Raw genomic sequence first — 21,254 nt, 5'->3', positions numbered from 1 at the left:
GACCTTAGCTAAAGGGATAGTTCACCCAAAAATGAAAATTCCAAACCTGGAACAATTTGAGGGTGAGTAAATGATTACAGAATTTTCATTTTTGGCTGAACTATCCTTTAAGTAAAAGTATTATCTTGAGAAAAATTAGTACTTCATATTTGTACGAGTATACTTAACGAATGTACTTCCTCACAGTCCACCACTGATTATTTTGAAAATGAAAGTATCAACATTGTCACAATATTAACACATTTTTGCTAACTATATCAAAGGCTGCATCTGAAGGACTCGGACCGGTCAAACAGAGCACTGTTCAGCTGTGACAGCTGCTGCTGAACATTGAGCTGTACAATGCCCTAATTAATTTTTTTTCACTGTTTTGTTTTTATGCTTAACTGCCTAAAAAACCCGGGTTGCAAACCTGTCTACATATGATTTACATTTATATTTATTCACTTTGCAGACGCTTTTATCCAAAGCGACTTACAGTTGGATAATAAAATATGATCATCATGGTCAAGACAATAAACTATATAAAATCGCACCTTTGTAAGATATCAGTCAGCATTTGAACTGCTATGTGTGTGTGTATTTTGTAGTTTTCCATGGGTCGCAGAAGCGGTGGGACCGCCCGGGTTACTTTTGAGGTCTGGTACAAATATGACATGGGCTAGAATAATATGAGCCTTATATAGCCTAGCCTATGTATGCACGTTTAATCATTAAAAGATCACGATCTGGATTCAAACACACGCAATCTTATTCCTAAATGACAGTGATTCTGCTATGTCTATTAAACCTTTTTGAAATCACAATCACATCGGAATATTTAAACCTGCTTTTGCGCAGCTGCTGACGCAAAGAGAGCAGCGCTCATCATGTAAAGCTTTGCTTGAAACAGCTTCACAAACAGTCTACTTACACAGTAAGCTACATTTCTGTGTTGCAAACATTAAATAATGTCCTCTCGTCAGCTCTCCTCTTGCACCGTTGCTATGCGACAGAGCGCTAATCGGGAACCTCTGGTGGAGCAATTAGGAAATCCTGCGAAGGCAGAGCATCCTTCATGCACTTCGGAGGCCTGGCCTTCAAAGTCCGTGCCCTTTGAAGTGTGTGCACTTAATTTTAGGACACAGCTTATGATTCATACTCAACGAGATTTGGCTGTAGAGTACGTACTCTTCTAGCGCTCGTTTAGTACTTATTGAAATTAAGTTTCCAACGCAGCCAGAGAGAGAGAATCAGAGAGCTCACACTTCCGTTGCATGATCTTGATACTGCTCCCTCCATTAGCGGTACGCATGCATTTGGATTAAAACTAAATCGTAAATATAAAACAAACAAAGGGACATATTAAACTACATTTATTTTAACCGTCAAGCATACACAACTTGAAAGTGAAACTATAGCATTCTATGTGAAATGCACTAGCCCTGTTGAAAAAAACAGCATATGCTGGTTAGGTATGTTTTGAAGCATGACTGCTGGTTTGAGCTGGTTTAAGCTGGTCATGTGCTGGTCCTAAACTGGTCATGTGCTGGTCCTAAGCAACTACTGCCTGCTCAGGACCAGCATATGACCAGCTTAAACCAGCTCAAACCAGCAGTCATGCTTCAAAACATACCTAACCAGCATGTGCTGTTTTTTTTTTCAACAGGGAGGCTTAACGCATCTCTCTCATTCTGTATCAGTGTGTGCGTGCGTTGTGCATGTTTTGCTTTCTTTAAATGCCAAAGTATACTTCGGTTTTTACTCGTATGTGAGCATCCGCGTACAGTGCGCATGACGCAAATTTCATCACTAAAATAGTGTGTACTGGTAAAATGTATAACGAGTGGTTCCCTGTGTTATTTTATGAAAATGTCATATGATTATAGTACTGAGCCGCTGCAATCGAGCAACTCTAATGCGCCATGAAAAGATGAAATACCACAGAACAATAAAATGAACAGTGAAAGTAACAAAAGCTTGTACAATACATTTTAAGAGGTATAATTAAGTGTGACAATAACAGAAGGAAATACTGTTTGCTAAATGAAGTCAGCTAACATGATTCATATTTTTATTTTATTATTATTATTATTATTATTATATTTTGTTTCTGTTCCCAATATTTTAAAGCAATACTGTACAAATGCAATGAAATACAGGTATCGGTATCGGCGAGTACCAAAAATGAAAGTTCTGTCAGGACCACTCTCGTCAAAGATGACTGACAATTAGCATACAGTTTGGATTGATGGTATGGTTTTGTTCTGGGCAAGAACTCCCTGCGTGTCCATGCAGTCTAGCATGGATAAGAGCAGGAGAGTAACAATAACCTCCCAGTGTAACAGAACAGAACATAAATGTATACATAAATGTGTAGCAGATATCATTAGGTTCAATAATTTAATGTAACATTTTGAAATTAGTCTGATTTAAGGAGAATGAGAAGGCTGAATCCTGACTGACAAGAGGAGGAGCTGGGGATGGAGGAGGGTAATTAGCTATTGAACAACGCGAAGCTGGTGATAATATTGAAGGACCTTAAATATGAGTGCTGCGATAGGTGTCACATCCCTATAGGTAGACGTGGATCAGCTGAGAGTCAGCTGATGTGAGCTTGACTAACGTGACCTGCCAGAACTAACGCTACGCTATGATTATCGGTATCGGATTTGTTCTGAAAAAAGTGGTATCGGTGCATCCGTACTTTATTTTATTACTTAATGAATTATCTCCACAGATACTGTATCATACAGGGATCCTGTTAGCGGAAGTTATTTTATCATGTACATAGTGGATGTGTTCAGTAAATGCGCTCATAATGATGAGATTTTGGAGTTGTTCAGGAAGGTAAATGAAGAAAATCTCATTTCAGTTGGTTTACTTCATTTCAGCCAAAAGTCTAAACAATTTATTCTGGTATTTTTTCACCTCAAGTCCATCACTCAGTTAAAATGAAAGAGTTTGCTTCACATTGAAATATATATTTTTACAGGTCACCTCACGCATGGAGAATGACCCACATTTTACAGACAAGGAGAAACTATTGCCGTGTATTGAAAGGATGTCCTTTGTGAGGAAATTCTACCTGTTCCCTGGGCTCTATGTGCAGTTTAAACTTATTTTAAATCGAGTAAGTGACGGCCATGTCCAACAACTCAACATCTAAACAAAAACGCATTCATACACAGTATAATCCATGCAATTACCATTTATGTACATTCATTTTACTTTTTTTATTTACTATAACTCCCATTTAATCTCATTTAATGACATTTTAGTATACTTTGCTATCGCCATATAACAATATTAACCAGTTAACTACTTTGGAGTCGCCTCCATCCAAAATAGTGACAATGTGCACAAATTTCTCCATGAGCTGGTTTGTTATAGGAACATTTAACCTCTTTCATACCTTTGATAGAAGAGCAAGTTAATCAATAAAGCTTTTCTAATTTGCTACCATGCAAATTATCTCTTGCCTCCTGCTCTTGCTTCTGCATCTGGCTTTGTAGAAAATTTAACAAATGGTAGAGTTTGACTCACTCTGAATATGAGACTGAACCTGATACCACTGCATAAAAAGGGAAAGAGTGATTTAGCAATCAAATGTAGCTGGATCTATTAAAACTCTTCTGTTGCTCAGAAGCCTTTGTAAACTAATTTCCCTCTCACTACCCTCGCCGCCTGACCAAATGTTTTTACAAAACCAATCCAAAACACAGGAAAGCAGAAATAAAAAGTGGCCCCAAGAAATAAAAACAGTAACATATAATGTCTAGGCAGCAACAACAACTCGAGGTTTTAGTTTGATGACATTTAATGACATTTTGCTAAAACAATACAGACTGAGCCAAAAACAACTTTACAACAAAACACATATGTTGCAGAAGATTATAGAATTTAAACGGATATTATTATATGGCTCTCTAAAATATTTGATTCTGATTAGTCATTCGCAACATTCCAAGATCAGTTATCCCCAATAATGATGGTCGCCAATAGCAACACTGTATAATGACACTCATCCCAGTATCTGAGACCAGCGTTTCTTTTAATGTTTCTCATATCACACTGCAGAATTGATTTGTATAATTTTATTCAAACCCACCTCAGTTATTGACTGTATACTCAGTAAATAAAACTTTTAAGTTTTATTTACTTAAAAGATTAACAGGTGGATTAGGCTGTTAAAGATGCAATTCTTCCCAGATAGCAACAGAGTGTGGACCGAGTCTGGCTTACATTCGTCACTTAAAATGAAACCGGAGGTCTTCAGTATTAATAGTATAGGCCTGCAGTAATATTGATGAAGTGTTCGTCTTGTTGCTAGAATGATTGTTATGTACACTGTAATGATTGTAAGATTTTTTTTTTGTTAATTTAAATCCAAAACCCAGTCAGCCGAGTTTTGTGTGATAGCCAAAACCCATAAACCAGCAACACTTGTCTGGTACCCAAACCGAGTACCACGCCCGGCACCATGAGGGGGCAAATTGCCGGCTCAATTCTGATTTATGCTCCCTCAGCAGCGAGACATTATACCAGAACATGGTTTCTGCCGGATTCTAGCAACAAGCAATGCCCACAACATCTTAAAGGTCTTCAAGTGCGTTATATAAAGTCAAGTCACCTTTATTTCTATAGCAATCTATATAGAGCCAGTAAAATAAGTATTGAACATGTCGCCATTTTTCTCAGTAAATATATTTCTAAAGGTGTTGTTGACATGAAATGTTCACCAGGGGCCCGTTTCAACAAGGAGGTTCAACCAACTCTGAGTTAAAACTTGAACTCTGAGTTGACTTACCCTGAGATGGGAAACTCTGAGTTTTCGGTTTCAGAACAGCTGATTTGTGTTAGTTCAGTCAATTCTGAGTAGGTTGACTCTGAGAAGTCATGATCAATGGAGCTCCGAAATTATGATTCACCATAGCAACAGCTCCCGCCAAAAAGATGTCCACGTACTTCGAGTCAACGCATAAGTTTAATTCTTAATCACGGTTTATAATAACAGAGGTGAAAACTGGCAGAACGGTAGGTTATTGAACTAATATTAATTTTCATGGTATCCCATTGGCAAAAAAAATGAAGTATAAAAACAGTTCAATCAGGTAAAGGTTTAAGCATAAAATGTTCATGGGTGTAGGCTACATAAATAGAAATAGACAGAAATACTCAGTAAGAAAAGCATTTTGTAGCGTGAATGAATGAAGTATTTAAACATCGCTTGTGCTTTAAAAAGGGGGACGAGACCATAAGAAACTCTGGGTTTACCGAAGAAAACCTGCTCCCGACCAGGTTAGGTTCATAGAGTAAGTTACCACGGTGACTGACTCTGAGAATAAGTTACCTCTCTTTCAGAAACGGGCTTGACTTATGCTTTCTCGGGTTTGACAAACCTCCCATTCTGAAACTGAAAACCCAGAGTTTCCCTCAATTTAAGGTTAACATACTCAGAGTTCCCTTTCATGGGAACTTCGAACTGTGTCCTCTAGGGCTCGCTATGGGGAACGCCTCGTCGTGACCCGTGTCTGAAGCATACATTGAAAAAACAGAAGCTTGCGTCCGCAGCATGGCAAGAAACCTAGAGGACGCAGTGTCTCGTTCCCTGCTCAGGGAACCATGGTTACATAAGTAACCTGAGACGTTTTCTCTTAACCTCCTTTCTGAAACGGGCCCCAGATGTCGGTAACAAACCAAGTAATCCATACATACAAAGAAACCAAAACAAATAATTTCAGAAATGAAGTTCTGTGTAATAAAATGGAATGACACAGGGAAAAAGTATATCTGTTGGATTCAAGTCAGGTGATTGGCTGGCCATTCTAGCAGCTCTATTTTCTTTCTCTGAAACCAATCGAGAGTTTCCCTGGCTGTGTTTGGGATCATTGTCTTGCTGAAATGTCCAGCCTCATTTCATCTTCATCATCCTGGTAGATGGCAACAGATATTTATCAAGAATGTCTTGGTACATTTTTCCATTCATACGTTCCTTCAATTATATGAATTTTGCCAGCGCCACACCATGATGTTTTGGGGTGATGTGCCATTTGACCTCCAAACATGGTGTGTATTATGGCATCCAAAGAGTACAATTTTTGTCTCATCTGACCAGACTATATTCTCCCAGTATTTCACAGGCTTGTCTAAATATGGTGCAGCAAACTTTAAACGAGCTTCTACATGCTTTTTCTTCAGCAATAGAGCCTTGCGTGGTGAGCGTGCATACAGACCACAGTGGTTGAGTGCATTACTTATTGTTTTCTTTGAAACAATTGTACATGCTAATTCCAGGTCTTTCTAAAGATCTCCACAAGTGGTCCTTGGCTCTTAGACAACTCTTCTGATAATTCTTCTCTGTCAGAAATCTTGCGAGGAGCACCTGATCGTGGCCGGTTTATGGTGAAATGATGTTCTTTCCACTTCCGGATTCCACTTCCCAACAGTGCTCACTGGAACATTCAGAAGTATAGAGATCTTTCTGTAGCCGATGCCATCAGTATTGTTTTGCAACAATAAGGTTGTGGAGGTCTTGAGAGAGTGCTTTGTTTTACCCATCATGAAATATTTCTTGTGTGACACGTTGGTCATGAGACACCTTTTTATAGGCCATCAGTTGGGATTAAAGCAGCTAATATTAATTTCACTGATGAGGGGCAGGATTTCTTTCTAATTACTGATAGATTTCTGCTGGTGTCTTGGCTTTTCATGCCTTTCTGCACCTCCCTTTCTTCATGTGTTCAATACTTTTTCCCTGGGTCATTCCACTTTATTACACAGAACTTAATTTCTGAACTTATTTGTTTTGTTTTCTTTGTATGTATGGATTACTTGGGTTATTACCGTCATCTGGTGAACATTTCAAGTCAACAGCACCTTTAGAAATATATTTACTGAGAAAAATGGTGACGTGTTCAATACTTATTTTACCCGCTGTATAATACAGAATGTATCAAAGCAGCTTCCCAGTGTAAACAGGACAATAACAGAATAAATTATGGAAACTCAACTGGCCATGGTTGCAAAAAACGCTTGATATTATCTCTTCCCTCCTACACCTTCCTGCACATCTCATTTCTCCTACTTTCCTTTGTGTCCTGCGAAACCTTTGCCTTTTTCTCACCTCATCCCATTGACTTTGCCACCTTTCCTTCAATTCCTTTTTATCAATGCTCTTGAATTCTGCCCTGCTGATGGTAGTGGCTTTTAGTTTTAGCTTCCTTTGCAACATTAGCTGGCAGTGAAGGACACATCTATGAAGATGTATGTTAAAGAACATCATACAACCAAGATATTATTTTTCATCCATGTTTTAATTTGTACAGTTCTCTTGTAAATGTTGTAAATTACTTGTTATATTTTCATTTGATTACATTTTAAAAGATTGATTAAATGTCTGTTTTATTCAAATACAGCATTTAGGGAAAATAAAATGGTTTAAAAGATAGCTTACTCTGTGGAATTTAATTGTGAACAAAAATGTATGTTAACATTCATTCTCAAGGTCTAACAAATATGTTAGATTCCCATTCCCCATTAATGAATATAGTGATAAATATTGATATCGTATGATATGGAAAAAATATTGTGATAATATTTGTCTATATCACGCAGTCATACTATAAATTATTCCATAAGTGTCCATCTTGTTTGAACTTGTTCTTTCATTAATGCTCAAAGATACTTCATGTCTAATTATTTATTTATGTGGCAATTAGCTATGTAATAAGCAGATATTGAACAGCCATCATATGATGTGCTTTTTCACAGATATTCATCTGTTGTGTCTTTCAATCAACCATGCCAGAATCAGGAACATTAGAGCCATGACAAAACACAGACAGATCATGATAATGACCAAATGTCTCTCCAGGAACGGCAATTTCTGTTCAACAGTCAGAGTAATGTTAGCTGGAACAATACGCAGAGGGGCGGACAAATCTTCTGGGATCACGAAGGGAAAGAGTTTTGATCCTGGCACTGCATTAAATTCTGCAATCAAGTAATCATTCCCTGCATCAAAAAATCTCACATACCAATATCTCCCTTTCTCATCACAACGGTAGTCAAGCTTTACTCGGACTACCTCTAGATTTCCCTTCGTCTTTAATCTAGATATCTGAGCATTCATCAATTCAAATAAGGATCCAAAGCGTCTAATACCCCAGAAGCCTTTTGCAGGGGTCAAAGTATACACATCAGATGTTTCCACTGAACCTAAGCACACACCAAGGCTCCAATATTGATTGTTTCCCACCTCAATTTCCCATGTGTGGGTGCCATCAGTGTATCCCACACTCCCCAACACCACACAGTTCCTGTGCTGAGGAAAAGGGTTATGCTTGTCCTGCTGAAAGAGACATGAGGTCACAGAGGTCAGATCATCTGACACAGAGAAGTCTGGTAGTGATGTGTTTGGGTTCAGGATCACGGGATCTGTGGAGAGCAGGGAAAAGTAATTTATGTTGATATTAAACGTAGTAGTTCTTACAGGAATGAACTAGTACTAGCCTAGTACTCACAGTAAGGGCAGATGTCCTTCATCTTCTCCCACACTTGGTACTTCAAGTTGCCCAGATGTTTTGGAACATCGATAAGAGTTTTTGAACTCAGTTCTGCATCTGGAAGCGTGTATTTAGCTCTAAACACACACACCTCACAGCGTCAGTATTGAATTTTTAGCTCATGAATATTTAAAAAACAGTAAAAGTGGAAATTATAAATAGTAAATACCTGTTTTGAATGCTCTCATAATTCTGAGAAAATACACAAAAAGGCAACAAACAAATGTGTCACTGTTATAACAATAATAAACTGAAAGCAATACTGATGTGTGTGTGTGTGTGTGTGTGTGTGTTCCAACCTTCAGGAAGGTGATGTCATCATCCTCAATTTGTTCTTCCACTTCTTTGACTCTGTCAGAGAGAGACATAATTCCGTCTTGTATTCTTCTTTCTATCTTGTCTCCCTTTTCTTTCTTTTCTTCATTTAGAGCTGATATCCTGCTCTCCTCCTCCTGTCTGAGGAACTGATGCAGTTTCTCAAACTCTGTCCTGATAGTTCTCTCTGTCATCTGAGTTTGAGACTGTGATATGGTGATATGGTGTAAAAACTGTTAACCATCCACACAAAAATCACCTTTAACAAGAGGAATAAATAGAAATAAAACATCTAAAAAATGTAACAACAAATCTGTCAGACTCCTTAAAAGGATACTCCACAAAACAGGGTTGCCAGGTCCCAGAAAAAAATTCCATCCCAAGATAATCCAAAACCCTCCTTTTTATTCTTCTTTTAGCACTTTGCATGATGAATTGCTTAAAAAGTAAGCTATGCATATGAATAACACTGTGGTGATATGGTGTAAAAACTGCTAACCATCCACACAAAAATCACCTTTAACAAGAGGAATAAATAGAAATAAAACATCTAAAAAATGTAACAACAAATCTGTCAGACTCCTTAAAAGGATACTCCACAAAACAGGGTTGCCAGGTCCCAGAAAAAATTCCATCCCAAGATAACCCAAAACCCTCCTTTTTATTCTTCTTTTAGCACTTTGCATGATGAATTGCTTAAAATGTAAGCTATGCATATGAATAACACTGTCACAATGTGATAATGCAACAGCCATTCATAGAAGTCAAGTCAAGTCAAATTTAGTCTATTTACACAGTGCTTTTCACAACACACATCATTTCAAAGCAGCTTTATAGATAATCATGATGTTAATGTTTATTATTTATTTGTATATGCCTTATGGTCATATTTAGCAGATTAAAATACTATTTCTATAAAATAGTTTTAGCCCTAAAACATGTATTGTCCTTTCACTTCCCACATTCTTTTAAAATACTGTAGAATTTACACATCTTCATACAATAAATCAAAAACTATATTTTCTGATCTCAGTCAAGACCATTATTAATAGCCTACATTCTCTTTGCTCTTTACATACTCTTTTTTTTTTTGTCTTCAAACAATCAATGCATTAATCAATTCCCGATGCGGGCGAAACTCATGTAACTTCTAGTGACACCAAACATGCCCCTCATACCATCTCTTCTTCACTTGCTCTATCCTAAATCCTATTATATAGCTAAAAAAAATTCTGCCAAGCGTGGTGTGAAAGGCATACAAAACATGAATACATGGGTTGGTTTGTTTGTATCTTTCTTTACCATATGCCTCTAATCTGCTCCAGCATGTGCTTTATCCTGTCTTCCACAGAAAGAAGACATTTCTAAAAATATCAGTTTGTGATCAAATGAAGAAAAAAGTCAAATATATCTGGAATGGCATGACTGGTAAAATTATGATGGTAAATTGTGAGAATATTTTCATTTTTGGATGAACTATCCCTTTAAGTTTGCACATGTCCTCAGAGAGGAGACTGGATATGAGAGCTTTAAAACCTAGGACCTTCTTCCCTGGGTCCACAACTCTTTCAACATGTTGGACTTTTTTTTTCCTGTACTGTATATGTCAGTTTAATGTGGGCTTTTATACACTTCTCTTTCTATTAATATTGTTATTTTATATTGCATTTCTATTTTTATGCATTGTCAGTAATTATGTGGACACAAGCACCAAGTTAAGGTGCACTTGGCGAATAACTATAAGTCATAAAACCAGCCAGCCTGCATTCCTCAGAACCTGAAAAGTTTTGTAAAGAAAACATCTGTGGAATTTTCTGAATTTCTGTTTCCACCCTTAACATGAGCCTCACCTGAATATACTTGGAGATTTTGTTATCTAGTGCTGTGCCATTCTGCAATGACAACAAGGTCTTCTCAGCGGGACGAATCTCTGCTTTCAGCTTCCCCTTTAAAGACAAGGCCACAAATATTCATGTACACATTAGTTTCAATTTATTTGTAATTTTACTGGCAATTAACTGGGTTGCCTTTTCACAAATACATAATGAAACAACTGCTATGAAGCGTCACACACACTTTCTCACCTTGTGTTGTTTTACAGCTTGTTGAAGCAGTTGTGTTTTGTGTCCGTTGTGTTCTTGTTTCTTGCACGTTACACATATGGCCTTTCCATCTGTTTGACAGAACAGTCTGATCACCTCTCCGTGTTTCGAACACTCATGGCCTCCACTGCTCTCTGTCCTCGTGTTTTTCTCTCTCAGGTAAGACTCACAGGTGTTTCTCAGGCTCAGATTGGACACTGGTTCCTGCGGTGACACCTGCTGACAGATGTAACATCTTCTGAAGCTACTCACAGCCCAGTGTAAATTAATGCACTGACGGCAAAAACTGTGTCCACAGCCCAATAACACCGGATCACGAAAAAATTCAGTGCACACAGTACACGACAGCTCATCCTCAAGCGCCATTTAGAGACAGAAAAGAAATTGTACTGATCACAGATCTGACTGACACGGTTTAAGTGATGCAGCAAGCAAAAAACTTTTGCATACAAAATTTTAATACAGCCACTCTGTATGAGGAAATGACATGTCAAACGTTCATTGGACGAAAAAGAAGGTCGGAAAGAATCACTAAAACATTAATATACCTGTACATCAGGGGGCGCTGTGTGCTGATGATCCTCTCAAGCAGTGCATGTAGGCCTACATGCAAAATAAGTAAATTAACTGAGCACAGTGAAGAAATGTCAGCTTTAAAACTTGTTGTGTAATGGGTCTTTGGCAACTGTCAACAAGAAAAGTTTGTTTATATTTGATACATTGAATTGATCATAAAAGGCAGTAAGGACTATTCCATTGTTATGTTAAAATTCTTTAAAAATAGAAATGTCTATTTCTATTCAAAGAATCACGGATGTCAAATGTATCGCGATTTCCACACAAACAGGCAGCACAACTGTTTTCAACATTGATAATAATCAGAAATGTTTCTAATAATCAGAATATTAGAATGATTTCTGAAGATCATGTGACACTGAAGACTGGAGTAATGATGCTGAAAATACAGCTGCGCATCACCGGAATAAATTACATTTGAAATACATTAAAATATTAAATATTTATTTTGTATTGTAATGATATTTTACAATATTGAATATTCTGTAAATATCTGTTTATCAAACCAAGGCAGCTTTGGTCACCATAAGAGACTTCTCCCTTTGAAGTTTAAGTCAAAATCTTCTCATCAAACACACTTCATAACCAGAAATGTCTCCTGCATATGGCAGTATAATTTTGACATGTGAATTAATAATGCTGAAATAATACTGCCCCACTGAATATCTCTGGTCTTTGTGTCAAACACTCTCATAGAAATTACACAGTAGGAATGAATGTTGCATTGTATTGTATAGTAAAATCATCAAATCCATTGGGATTGGGATCCAGGTTTCCCTCTTTTGAAATTAGTATACTATCCACAGACATATTAACTGCACTAATGTAACCCTTGTGCATAATTTTTTTTTAAATGTCTGTGTCATAAACTTATAAAAATTTGAAGCTTTAGAGCACAGACGTATGCTTGGTCTTATTTTAAAGAAGACATTTTGCAGATTATTGTTGAAAAAAAAAAGTAACAAAAGTGAAACATTTACATTTACATTAAGGCATTTAGCAGAGCTTTCAGTAAGATTTTTCTGGGCGCAGTACCAAACTTTTTCCAGTAGATGCCGTCAAAGCTCCACTGGTATACAGTACACAGCGGTGGGATTTGTGATTTGCGGTACAGAATTCCTCTCTCTCTTCAAAAATGCACATAACAGCCTATCACACTTACTGTGCATATTTTATGGTGTAACTTGGGTTGAAAATATTGCTTACAAAAAGCTTTGCAGAACAAACAGCGTGGGATTAAAAATTTATTTTATTTTATTCCTCACTTTTTTAATTGCATTTCAAAAATATAAAACAAATCAGTATGTTCTTAACAAATTCATCAAATAATGTTTATCCACGTAAGCATGCAGTAAACTACATAAAATAAATAAAATTAAATTAACATTAAATTACTTTTTTATTTTTTTGTTGTTTGTTTGTTTTTTTGTAATAATTGTCATAAAGAACGTACAAAAATCAATGCCTGGGGTGAATACAATTGAAAAAACAATTACTGATTACAAAATCAGAAAAATATGAAAATGACACAATGAGACAGTTTTAAGGGCTTTAGAACTGTTGGATGTAAGCAGAGCGTCCAGGTAGGATTTAAGGTCCTTACAGAAAACAGGAAAGTAGGGCTTAGCACCTTAAAACTTACATTTGTGTAAAATTTTAAAATAAAAATACAAGTTTTATAAAAAAATATTGGCCCTTGTCTTCTTTAGTAAAGTCATGACAACCAAATAAAAAACATCTTTATATATTAAAGAGAAACTCTGTGAAGAAAAAGCATGTACAAAAATACAAAAATCCTTCCAAAATAAATTAGTGAATGTACATTCCCAAAAAAAGATGAGACATAGATTCATCTTCAGCCCCACAAAAGGAGCATAAAGAATCAATATCTGGAAACTTTTTTTTTTTTCATATAGAGCTTAACAGGGTAAAAAGATTAAGTAATTTATAAGAGACATCCTTTACCTTATTAGTTATTAAATATTTAGATGATAAAGTCCACACTTTCTTCCATGGAATGTTTTCATATAGGCCATTCCAGTGAGACACAATGCATGGGAGAGAAGTTATCTCAGCCTGAAACAGTTGTCCAAATTTTTTTTCCAACCGGAAGAGGTAGATTAAAAAAAAAAAAATCTTCCCAATCACTGTATCAAAAAGATGAATCATTGACGGAAAACTGGGATCTAGCAGAGCCCTTCAGAGCCCATTACAATGGCGAATTTATAAACTGAGAAACTAGAATAATATTATTATTGATCCAATTTGGGAAAAACAAATATTTACTTTTATAAAGAATATCACCAATATTCCAAATAAAATAACTGTGAGGACTAAAATTGTGTTTATAAATCAGATGCCACGCCAAAAGCACTTGTTTATGAAAATTTGATAATTTAAGGGGCAATTTAATGATATTGTAATTACATAACAATAAGAAAGGGAGACCTCCCATCTTAGAGAAAACAATATTAGGAAGAATATTCCAAAATGAATCAGGAATTTGTTAAATACTGCTTTAACCAATTTATCTTGAAAGTATTATTTAAAGAGGCAAAATCGAAGAAATTTAAGCCACCTCATTCATATTTATTTATAACAACATACTTTTTGACATAATGTCTCCTATGTTTCCACAGAAAGTCAAATAACATTCTATTAATGTCTGCACATACAGGTTTATCTACATATAAAGAGAGAGTGGGGTAAGTCATTCTTGAAATACCTTCAGCTTTAGCAATGAGGGTTTGGCCTCTTAGCGATAAATCTCTCTGTAACCATGAACTGAATTTCCCTTTAACTTTTCCAATAACTGGGTCAAAGTTTAATCTACATCTGAATTTATCGTCCTTACATATAAATACACCAAGATAGGTCACCTGTGATTTAACTGGGATACTGTAAAGAGAAGGAGAAGAACAAGTTTTAATAGCTAACAATTCACATTTATCAATATTTTACCTTTAAACCCAAAGCTTTAGAAAAAAAAAAAATTTGTGCTCGATAGCAACTGGAATTTTTTATTTATCTTTAAAAAACAGAGTAGTGTCATCGGCTAGCTGACTAATAAGTATATGTTTATTGGCAACAGTCATACCCTGCAGATCACTACTCAAAAGGAAGGAGGAAAGAAGTTGTGCAGCTATAAGAAATAAACAAGGCGAGACAGGGCAACCCTTCTTGAAATCTAGGAGAGGTACCCCATATAAGATTGATAGAGCAGTTGGCGTTATTATAGAGAGTTCTTATAAATTTACAGAATGGATCACCAAATCAAAGCTTTTTGAGAGATAAAAAATAATAATTTGTGATTAAGAGAGTCAAACGCTTTGTAGAAATCTAAAAAGAGAATAAAACTGCCATCATTAACTAACTCAGAATAATGTAATAAATCTAAAAGAAGTCAGATATTATTAGCTATGTGTCTTTTTGGCATGAATCCTCATTGAATCTCGTCAATAACAGAGTTTAAAACACCCTTAAGTCTTTTAGCTAGAATCCAAGCTAATATTTTATAATTGTTGTTGAGCAGACAGATAGGCCGTCAATTATCTATCAGAGAAGCATCTTTTTTTGGGATTAGGTATTAGAGCTAGTAGTCCTTGTGTTAAACTTGGAGGCAGATTTTCTGACTGAATACTCTCAGAAAACATCTTTAGCAGGAATGGTGCCAATTCTTTTGCAAAGCATTTGTAAAATTCAGCCTTTAGGCCATCCATGCCAGGAGACTTGTTATTTTTAAGGCCTTCAATACCGTCAATTATATCATCAATATTTATAGTTTTATCATATTAGATTAACCTCCTTTAAAGACTGAAAGAAAAGAGAAGCAGATTCTTTGCAATAATTCGATTTATAGAGTTCTGAATAGAAGTTACTACAGAAAGAGGCAATTTCCTTCTGTCAAAATATCTGTCAAATTACCATTTATTGGAAAGAATCAATAGTAAGATTCCTAGAATTATGTTTTTCCATTCTAAAAAAATAAGCTTTGTTCTCCTTGTTCTAACCATTTCCTCCTAGAACATAGGAGCCTTGAGCTTTGTACTTATAAATACTATCAAATTTAGATTGAAGCTCTGCAAGTTCTGTTAAATCAGTTTCTGTTAAGTCTTCCTGAATTATGATCTGAAGAGTTATGATCTTTGATATCACCTTTTCCTCTTCGTACCTTCTCTGTTTGGCCAAATTGCTGCTGAAATGGCTAACACACAATCCTATTTCATATTTAGTTACTCCCAGTTACATTTTTTATTTTTTGTTTGTCAGATGAAGCTTTGGCCCAATAGTATTGAATTAAAAGGATTTTGAGGTTTTTTTTCAATTCATCATGCTTAAGCAGAGAGGAGTTTATTTTCCAATAAGAAGCTCTAAAACTATTTGAGTGTCCTGTGGATAAAGGAGTAGAGAGGAGAATAGTGTGGTGGTCTGTTAAAGGTGAGGGAAGGATACTAACTGAAACATTATAGTTTTTAAAAGGAGTGTGGTTCAAGCCAATAATCTAAACGAGAAAGTCTTGATTTATTCATGTTACTCCATGTGTAAGATTTAACATTTGGAAACTTCTCCGTCCAGATATGAATTAAATCGAACTTCTCCATGAACATTTTCAATTTTAAATTAGGAGCAGCAGACTGTCTGGGAGGAAATCTATCAAGATTGTTATCAGGAGCGATATTAAAATCTCCACCAATACAAATCAAAGCATCTGGATGTCACACACTGTGTCGGAATGAACGACGGAGACGTAGATTAGAAGAAACAGTCTTATGAATACACACAAGGGGTAATCCAAACCAGGAACGGGAAAAGACACACGTACATCACAATGTTAGACCCGACAAAGACAGAATGCACAGACTGGGACTTAAATACATGGGGTAATGAGGACAATTAACAAGACACACCTGAATCACATGAACACAATCAAACAAGGAAGAAACTGGGTCACGGAGCACATGGGGAGGGAAAACACACCAAAACAGGTCCATGATCCTGACATATCGCCCCCTCCCGGAAGGTGCGTCCTGCGCCGTAGACACAACAGAGGGAGGGACGGGTGGGAACTTGGGAGGAGGACGGGCACCTGGGAGGGGGCCGGCAGACAGAGTTCTAGGTGGAGACGATGGAGGGAGGAGCCAGGGAGGAGACAGGAGGGGCTTGAAGCAGGAGGAGCCAAGCAGGACCCAGGCTGCAGCCATAACGGCGACCCACGGTGGAGCTGACAGAGGGAGGAGCCATGGTGGAGGAAGGGCTGATGACTCCAGGGGGCCGACCAACGGCGTTGGAGCAGGTGGTGGAAGAGCCCGAGGTGGAGACGGAAAGCCAGGGTGACGGGGAGGATCAGGAGAGCCAAGGCGGAGCAGATGGCTCAGGCGACCTAGGTGGAGGTGGGGATCTGGAAGGCTGCGGTGGAGCCAGAGCGACAGAGGACTGAGAAGGCACCGAAGGAAAGGAGGAGTGGAGTCCCGAGGCGACGGATGGTCGGTGACAGACCAAGGCAGAGCCGGAGGGACGAGGGAGCCCGGCAGAGCCAGTGGACTGCCAGGCCACGGCGGAGAGGAGGGAGCTAGGAGCCATGGTGAATCCGCTGGGTCGACGGTCCGAGGTGGAGCTTCGCAAGGGCTTAAGGCAAGGGATTCTCCAGCCACGCCGATGATGGAGACTGGCAGACCTCGCAGTGCTCGCACCGAACAGATGGTGGGCTGAGGGTGAGCAGAGGGGCTGCCAGACGACAGTGGTGGAGGAGGCAGGAGCGGGAGGGTGGGTGGTCATATCTGAGCCTTCAGGCTCTCAGGGCTGTAAACAGGAGCTGAAGCCCTCCCTGGGCCGAACTTGGGAATGGAAGCCCTCTCTGTGTTGGACTCGGGGACAGGAGCCCTCTCAGGGCTGGACTCGGGAACGGGAGCCCTCTCTGGGCCAAACTTAGGGAACAGGAGCCCTCTCTGGGCCTAATTCAGGAACAGGAGCCCTCTCTGGGACAATCTTAGGAATGAAAGCCCTCTCTGGGACGTATTCAGGAACAGGAGCCCTCTCTGGGCTAAACTTGGGAACAGAAGTCCTCTCTGGGCCGATCTTGGGAACGGAAGCCCTCTCTGGGCTGAACTTGGGAACGGAAGCCCTCTCTGGGCCAAACTCAGGAACGGAAGCCCTCTCTGGGCAACCTTTGGGAACAGAAGCCCTCTCCGGGCCGGACATGGGAACGGAAGCCCCCTCTTGGCTGAGCACGGGAACAGAGTCTCTTTCTGGGCTGGACGGGGAAACAGAAGCCCTCTTTTGGCTGAGCTCGGACACATAGTCTCTTTCTGAGCTGGACGGGGAAACAGGAGCTCTCTCTGGGCTGGACGGGGAAATAGGAGCTCTCTCTGGGTTTGACTCGAGATCTGTGGCCCTCCCTGGGCCAGACATGGGAATAGCAGCCCACTGTGGGTTTGATCCAGCAGGAGGAGGAGATATCCCGGACAGGAGAAGGGGTCCAAGGGACCAAAGGTAACAAATGGGAGGGAAAAAAAAAACACTGAACGAACAACGGAAACAAAACTGAGGGAAAACTTCTGTCATGCACTGTGTCGGAGTGAACGACGGAGACATAGATTAGAAGAAACAGTCTTTAATGAATCCACACAAGGGGTAATCCAAACCAGGAATGGGAGAAGACACACGTACATCACAATGTTACACCCGACAAAGTCAGAATGCACAGACTGGGATTTAAATACATGGGGTAATGAGGACAATTAACAAGACACACCTGAATCACATGAACACAATCAAACAAGGAAGAAACAGTTCTTTGTGCATTACACTATCACGTAGCCCCTTGGCACTGAGAGAAACAATTGAAATAGACATAAAAAGAACAGAACAAAAATAATAGAACAAACTTCGTAGAACCCTCTAAAGATGAAAGTGCATCAGTAGTTGAAGTCAAATAAATCCAATCTTCGGCATAAATGCAGTCAGTCCTTTCTTATACAAAATGAGAAGTTTCATCCACTTAAATCAAACAAGTTTACTGCGCTAGGGTGGAAAAATTTCAGATCCATCAACAAAGGCACGGGCTCCCACGAAGAGAGCCCTCTTCCCCTCCTTTCGAGCCTTTTCAACAGCAGGCCAAAGCAGCCGTCTTCTTTTCCGATCAAGTGCACTGAGATCCTCCGTGAAACGAAGTTGATTGGTATGAAGAAACGTCTCGGTTACGTATGTAACCTTGGTTCCCTGAATAGGGAACGAGATGCTGCGACAGCAGTCGCTATGGGAACACCTTCAGTGTGACGAATGTCTGAAGCCCTTATACCATCACGCCAATTCATTGACCAATAGCGCTTTAGCACCGCCCCACGCATACGTCACGTATGCTCATATCAGCGTGCTGCGGGCTACGTAGGAAGCGCTATCAAAGGTAGGGAATGGTCCGCATCGCAGCATCTCGTTCTCTATTCAGGGAACCAAGGTTGCATACGTAACCGAGACGTTCCCTTTCATAGGTTCACTTCAATGCTGTGACAGCGGTCGCTATGGGAACTCTACACCATAATGACACCTGACGTACCTCAGATAGCTGGAAGACCAGGGAAAGCATCTGCTCAAGTGGATAAGACCTGGGAGCCAGGAGCCATCCTCACGTCCAAGCTGTAGAACTTGATGAAGGTGCTAGGAGAGGACCATCCTGCTGCAGCACAGACATCTTCCATTGAAGACCCTTTAAAGAAGGCCTGAGAAGAAGCCATTGCTCTCGTAGAATGAGCACGCACCCCTAGAGGCGAAGTCAAACTACATGCCTCATAGGCCAAAGAGATAGCCTCCACTATCCAATGTGACATCCTTTGTTTGGTGACAGCAGATCCTCTGCTCTTACCACCAAAACACACAAACAACTGGTCAGATCCACGCCACTGGGCTGTGCGGTCGACATAGATCTTCAGTGCCCTCACTGGACAGAGACTAACTGATCCCGCATCAGTAGGCGAGAAAGCCTCTAAAACCACTTGCTGAGAGCGAAACGGAGTCGAAGCGACCTTAGGAACATAATGAGGCCTGGGTCGCAGTAAGATTTTAACCAACCCCGGGGGAAAATCCAAACACGAAGGGCTAATAGAAAGAGCCTGCAGATCCCATACTCTCTTAAGGGAGGATAAAGCCACCAAAAGAACCGTTTTGAGGGTCAAGAGTTTCTCTGACACAGTCTCCAACAGCTCAAATGGATGGCCTGACAGGCTTTCCAAAACAATCAACAAGTCCCACGAAGAAATCCGCGCTGGGCGGAAAGGCCTAAGCCGTCTCACACCCTGCATGAAACGAGAAACCAGAGGGTGACATCCAACTGAAATACTTCCCATAGGTATGTGTTCAGCAGACATGGCTGCCACATAAACCTTAAGAGTGGCAGAGGCCACTCCTTTAGAAAAGCGATTCTGAAGAAACTCCAGCACTGAGCCGATAGAACAATGAACTGGGTCAAGATTGCAGTGCCTACCCCAAGAGGCAAAAAGTCTCCACTTAAGGGCATACAAGTGTCTCGTGGAGGGAGCCCTATAATTAATAGTAGTGCCGGTAATTTCAACCAGAACACATTAACGCACTCCGCTCAGGGGCCACACCCATAACCTTCATAAATCCGGCTGAGGATGCCAAATCATGCCCCGAGCTTTCGTCAGCAGATTGTGCCTGAGGGGAACCCTCCCATATAGAGCCGGCTAGCAGGCTGACCAGGTCCGAGAACCACATCTGAGTGGGCCAGAACAGGGCCACCAATAGCAAATTCTCCACTCTGCCCGACTGGCTGAGAGCACGAAAGCCTCTGCGCGTCATCATATTCCTGCGGAGCGGATGACAAAGAGGTGAAATGTTTTGTCTCTTGATCTACCACTGAAACGGCTGCATGTGGAGCAGTCCCAACTGATCTGCAGTCGAAGAAAGTATAGCCTAAATTATGTCAGTGATTTCTCTCATTTTAAAGATTATCAAGAATTATTATTTTTTCAATCTGCGGTCTAATAAAAGATAAGAAAATTAGCCTATAGATCAGACTATAGGCTAATTTCATTCTTTCTTAACTTTTAACTTCTTAAAATTTGTTATGAAGAATTTTAAATCAACTTCAGGCTAATGAATTTTCGTCATAAGCAGGGGTGTCAAACTCAATTCCTGGAGGGCCACAGCCCAGCAGAGTTTAGCTCCAACCCTAATTAAACACACCTGATCCAGCTAATCAAGTCCTTCAGGCTCAATTGAAAACATGGTTTGTGTGTTGGAGCAGGGTTGGAACTAAACTCTGCAGGGCTGCGGCCCTTCAGGAACTGAGTTTGACACCCCTGGTAATAAGCAATATACGAACATAATGAATACCCTACCTATTCTATAAAACGAAATTTTCATTAAAAAAATCATAAATCAAATTTTAAGAAGTTAAAAGTTAAGAAAGAATTAAATTAGCCTGTAGTCTGATCTATAGGCTAATTTTATTAACTTTTATTAGACTGCAGACTGAAAAAAATATATTCTTGATAATCTTTAAAATGAGAGAAATCACTGACCTAATTTAGGCTATACTTTCTTCGACTGCAGAAAAAAAACGTAACCATTTAATTTGCAGTGTTAACTTATGAATTAAAGGGGTCACATGATGCGATTTCAAGTTTTCCTTTCTCTTTGGAGTGTTACAAGCTGATTGTGCATAGATAAGATCCCTGAAGTTGCAAAGACTAAAGTCTCA

General features: G+C 39.2%; 1 protein-coding gene across 1 annotated transcript; it reads right to left on the bottom strand.

The window, feature by feature from the left end:
• Positions 1-6,651: 6,651 nt before the first annotated feature.
• On the bottom strand, positions 6,652-11,329 carry LOC107724540 (tripartite motif-containing protein 35-like). The gene is made up of 7 exons (XM_016533517.1): positions 10,946-11,329; positions 10,712-10,807; positions 8,846-9,067; positions 8,716-8,738; positions 8,505-8,623; positions 7,787-8,418; positions 6,652-6,684 (listed from the first exon to the last, which is right to left on the bottom strand). Exons 1-7 carry the CDS (start codon positions 11,327-11,329, stop codon positions 6,652-6,654), a joined length of 1,509 nt encoding a protein of 502 aa, XP_016389003.1.
• Between the last annotated feature and the right edge of the window lie 9,925 nt (positions 11,330-21,254).

This window comes from Sinocyclocheilus rhinocerous, unplaced genomic scaffold (assembly GCF_001515625.1).
Source record: "Sinocyclocheilus rhinocerous isolate Xijiao unplaced genomic scaffold, SAMN03320098_v1.1 scaffold1597, whole genome shotgun sequence".
Taxonomy (NCBI): Eukaryota; Metazoa; Chordata; class Actinopteri; order Cypriniformes; family Cyprinidae; genus Sinocyclocheilus; species Sinocyclocheilus rhinocerous.
This window is presented reverse-complemented; position numbering and strand designations above follow the sequence as displayed.

Coding starts and splice junctions, on each gene's coding strand:
- LOC107724540 (XM_016533517.1), bottom strand. CDS start 11,329: ATGGCGCTTGAGGATGAGCTGTCGTGTACTGTGTGCACTGAATTTTTT. Junction 9,068..10,711: donor AAATCTCCAAGTATATTCAG/GTGAGGCTCATG, acceptor ACCATATCACAG/TCTCAAACTCAGATGACAGA. Junction 8,419..8,504: donor GAAGGACATCTGCCCTTACT/GTGAGTACTAGG, acceptor TGCTCTCCACAG/ATCCCGTGATCCTGAACCCA.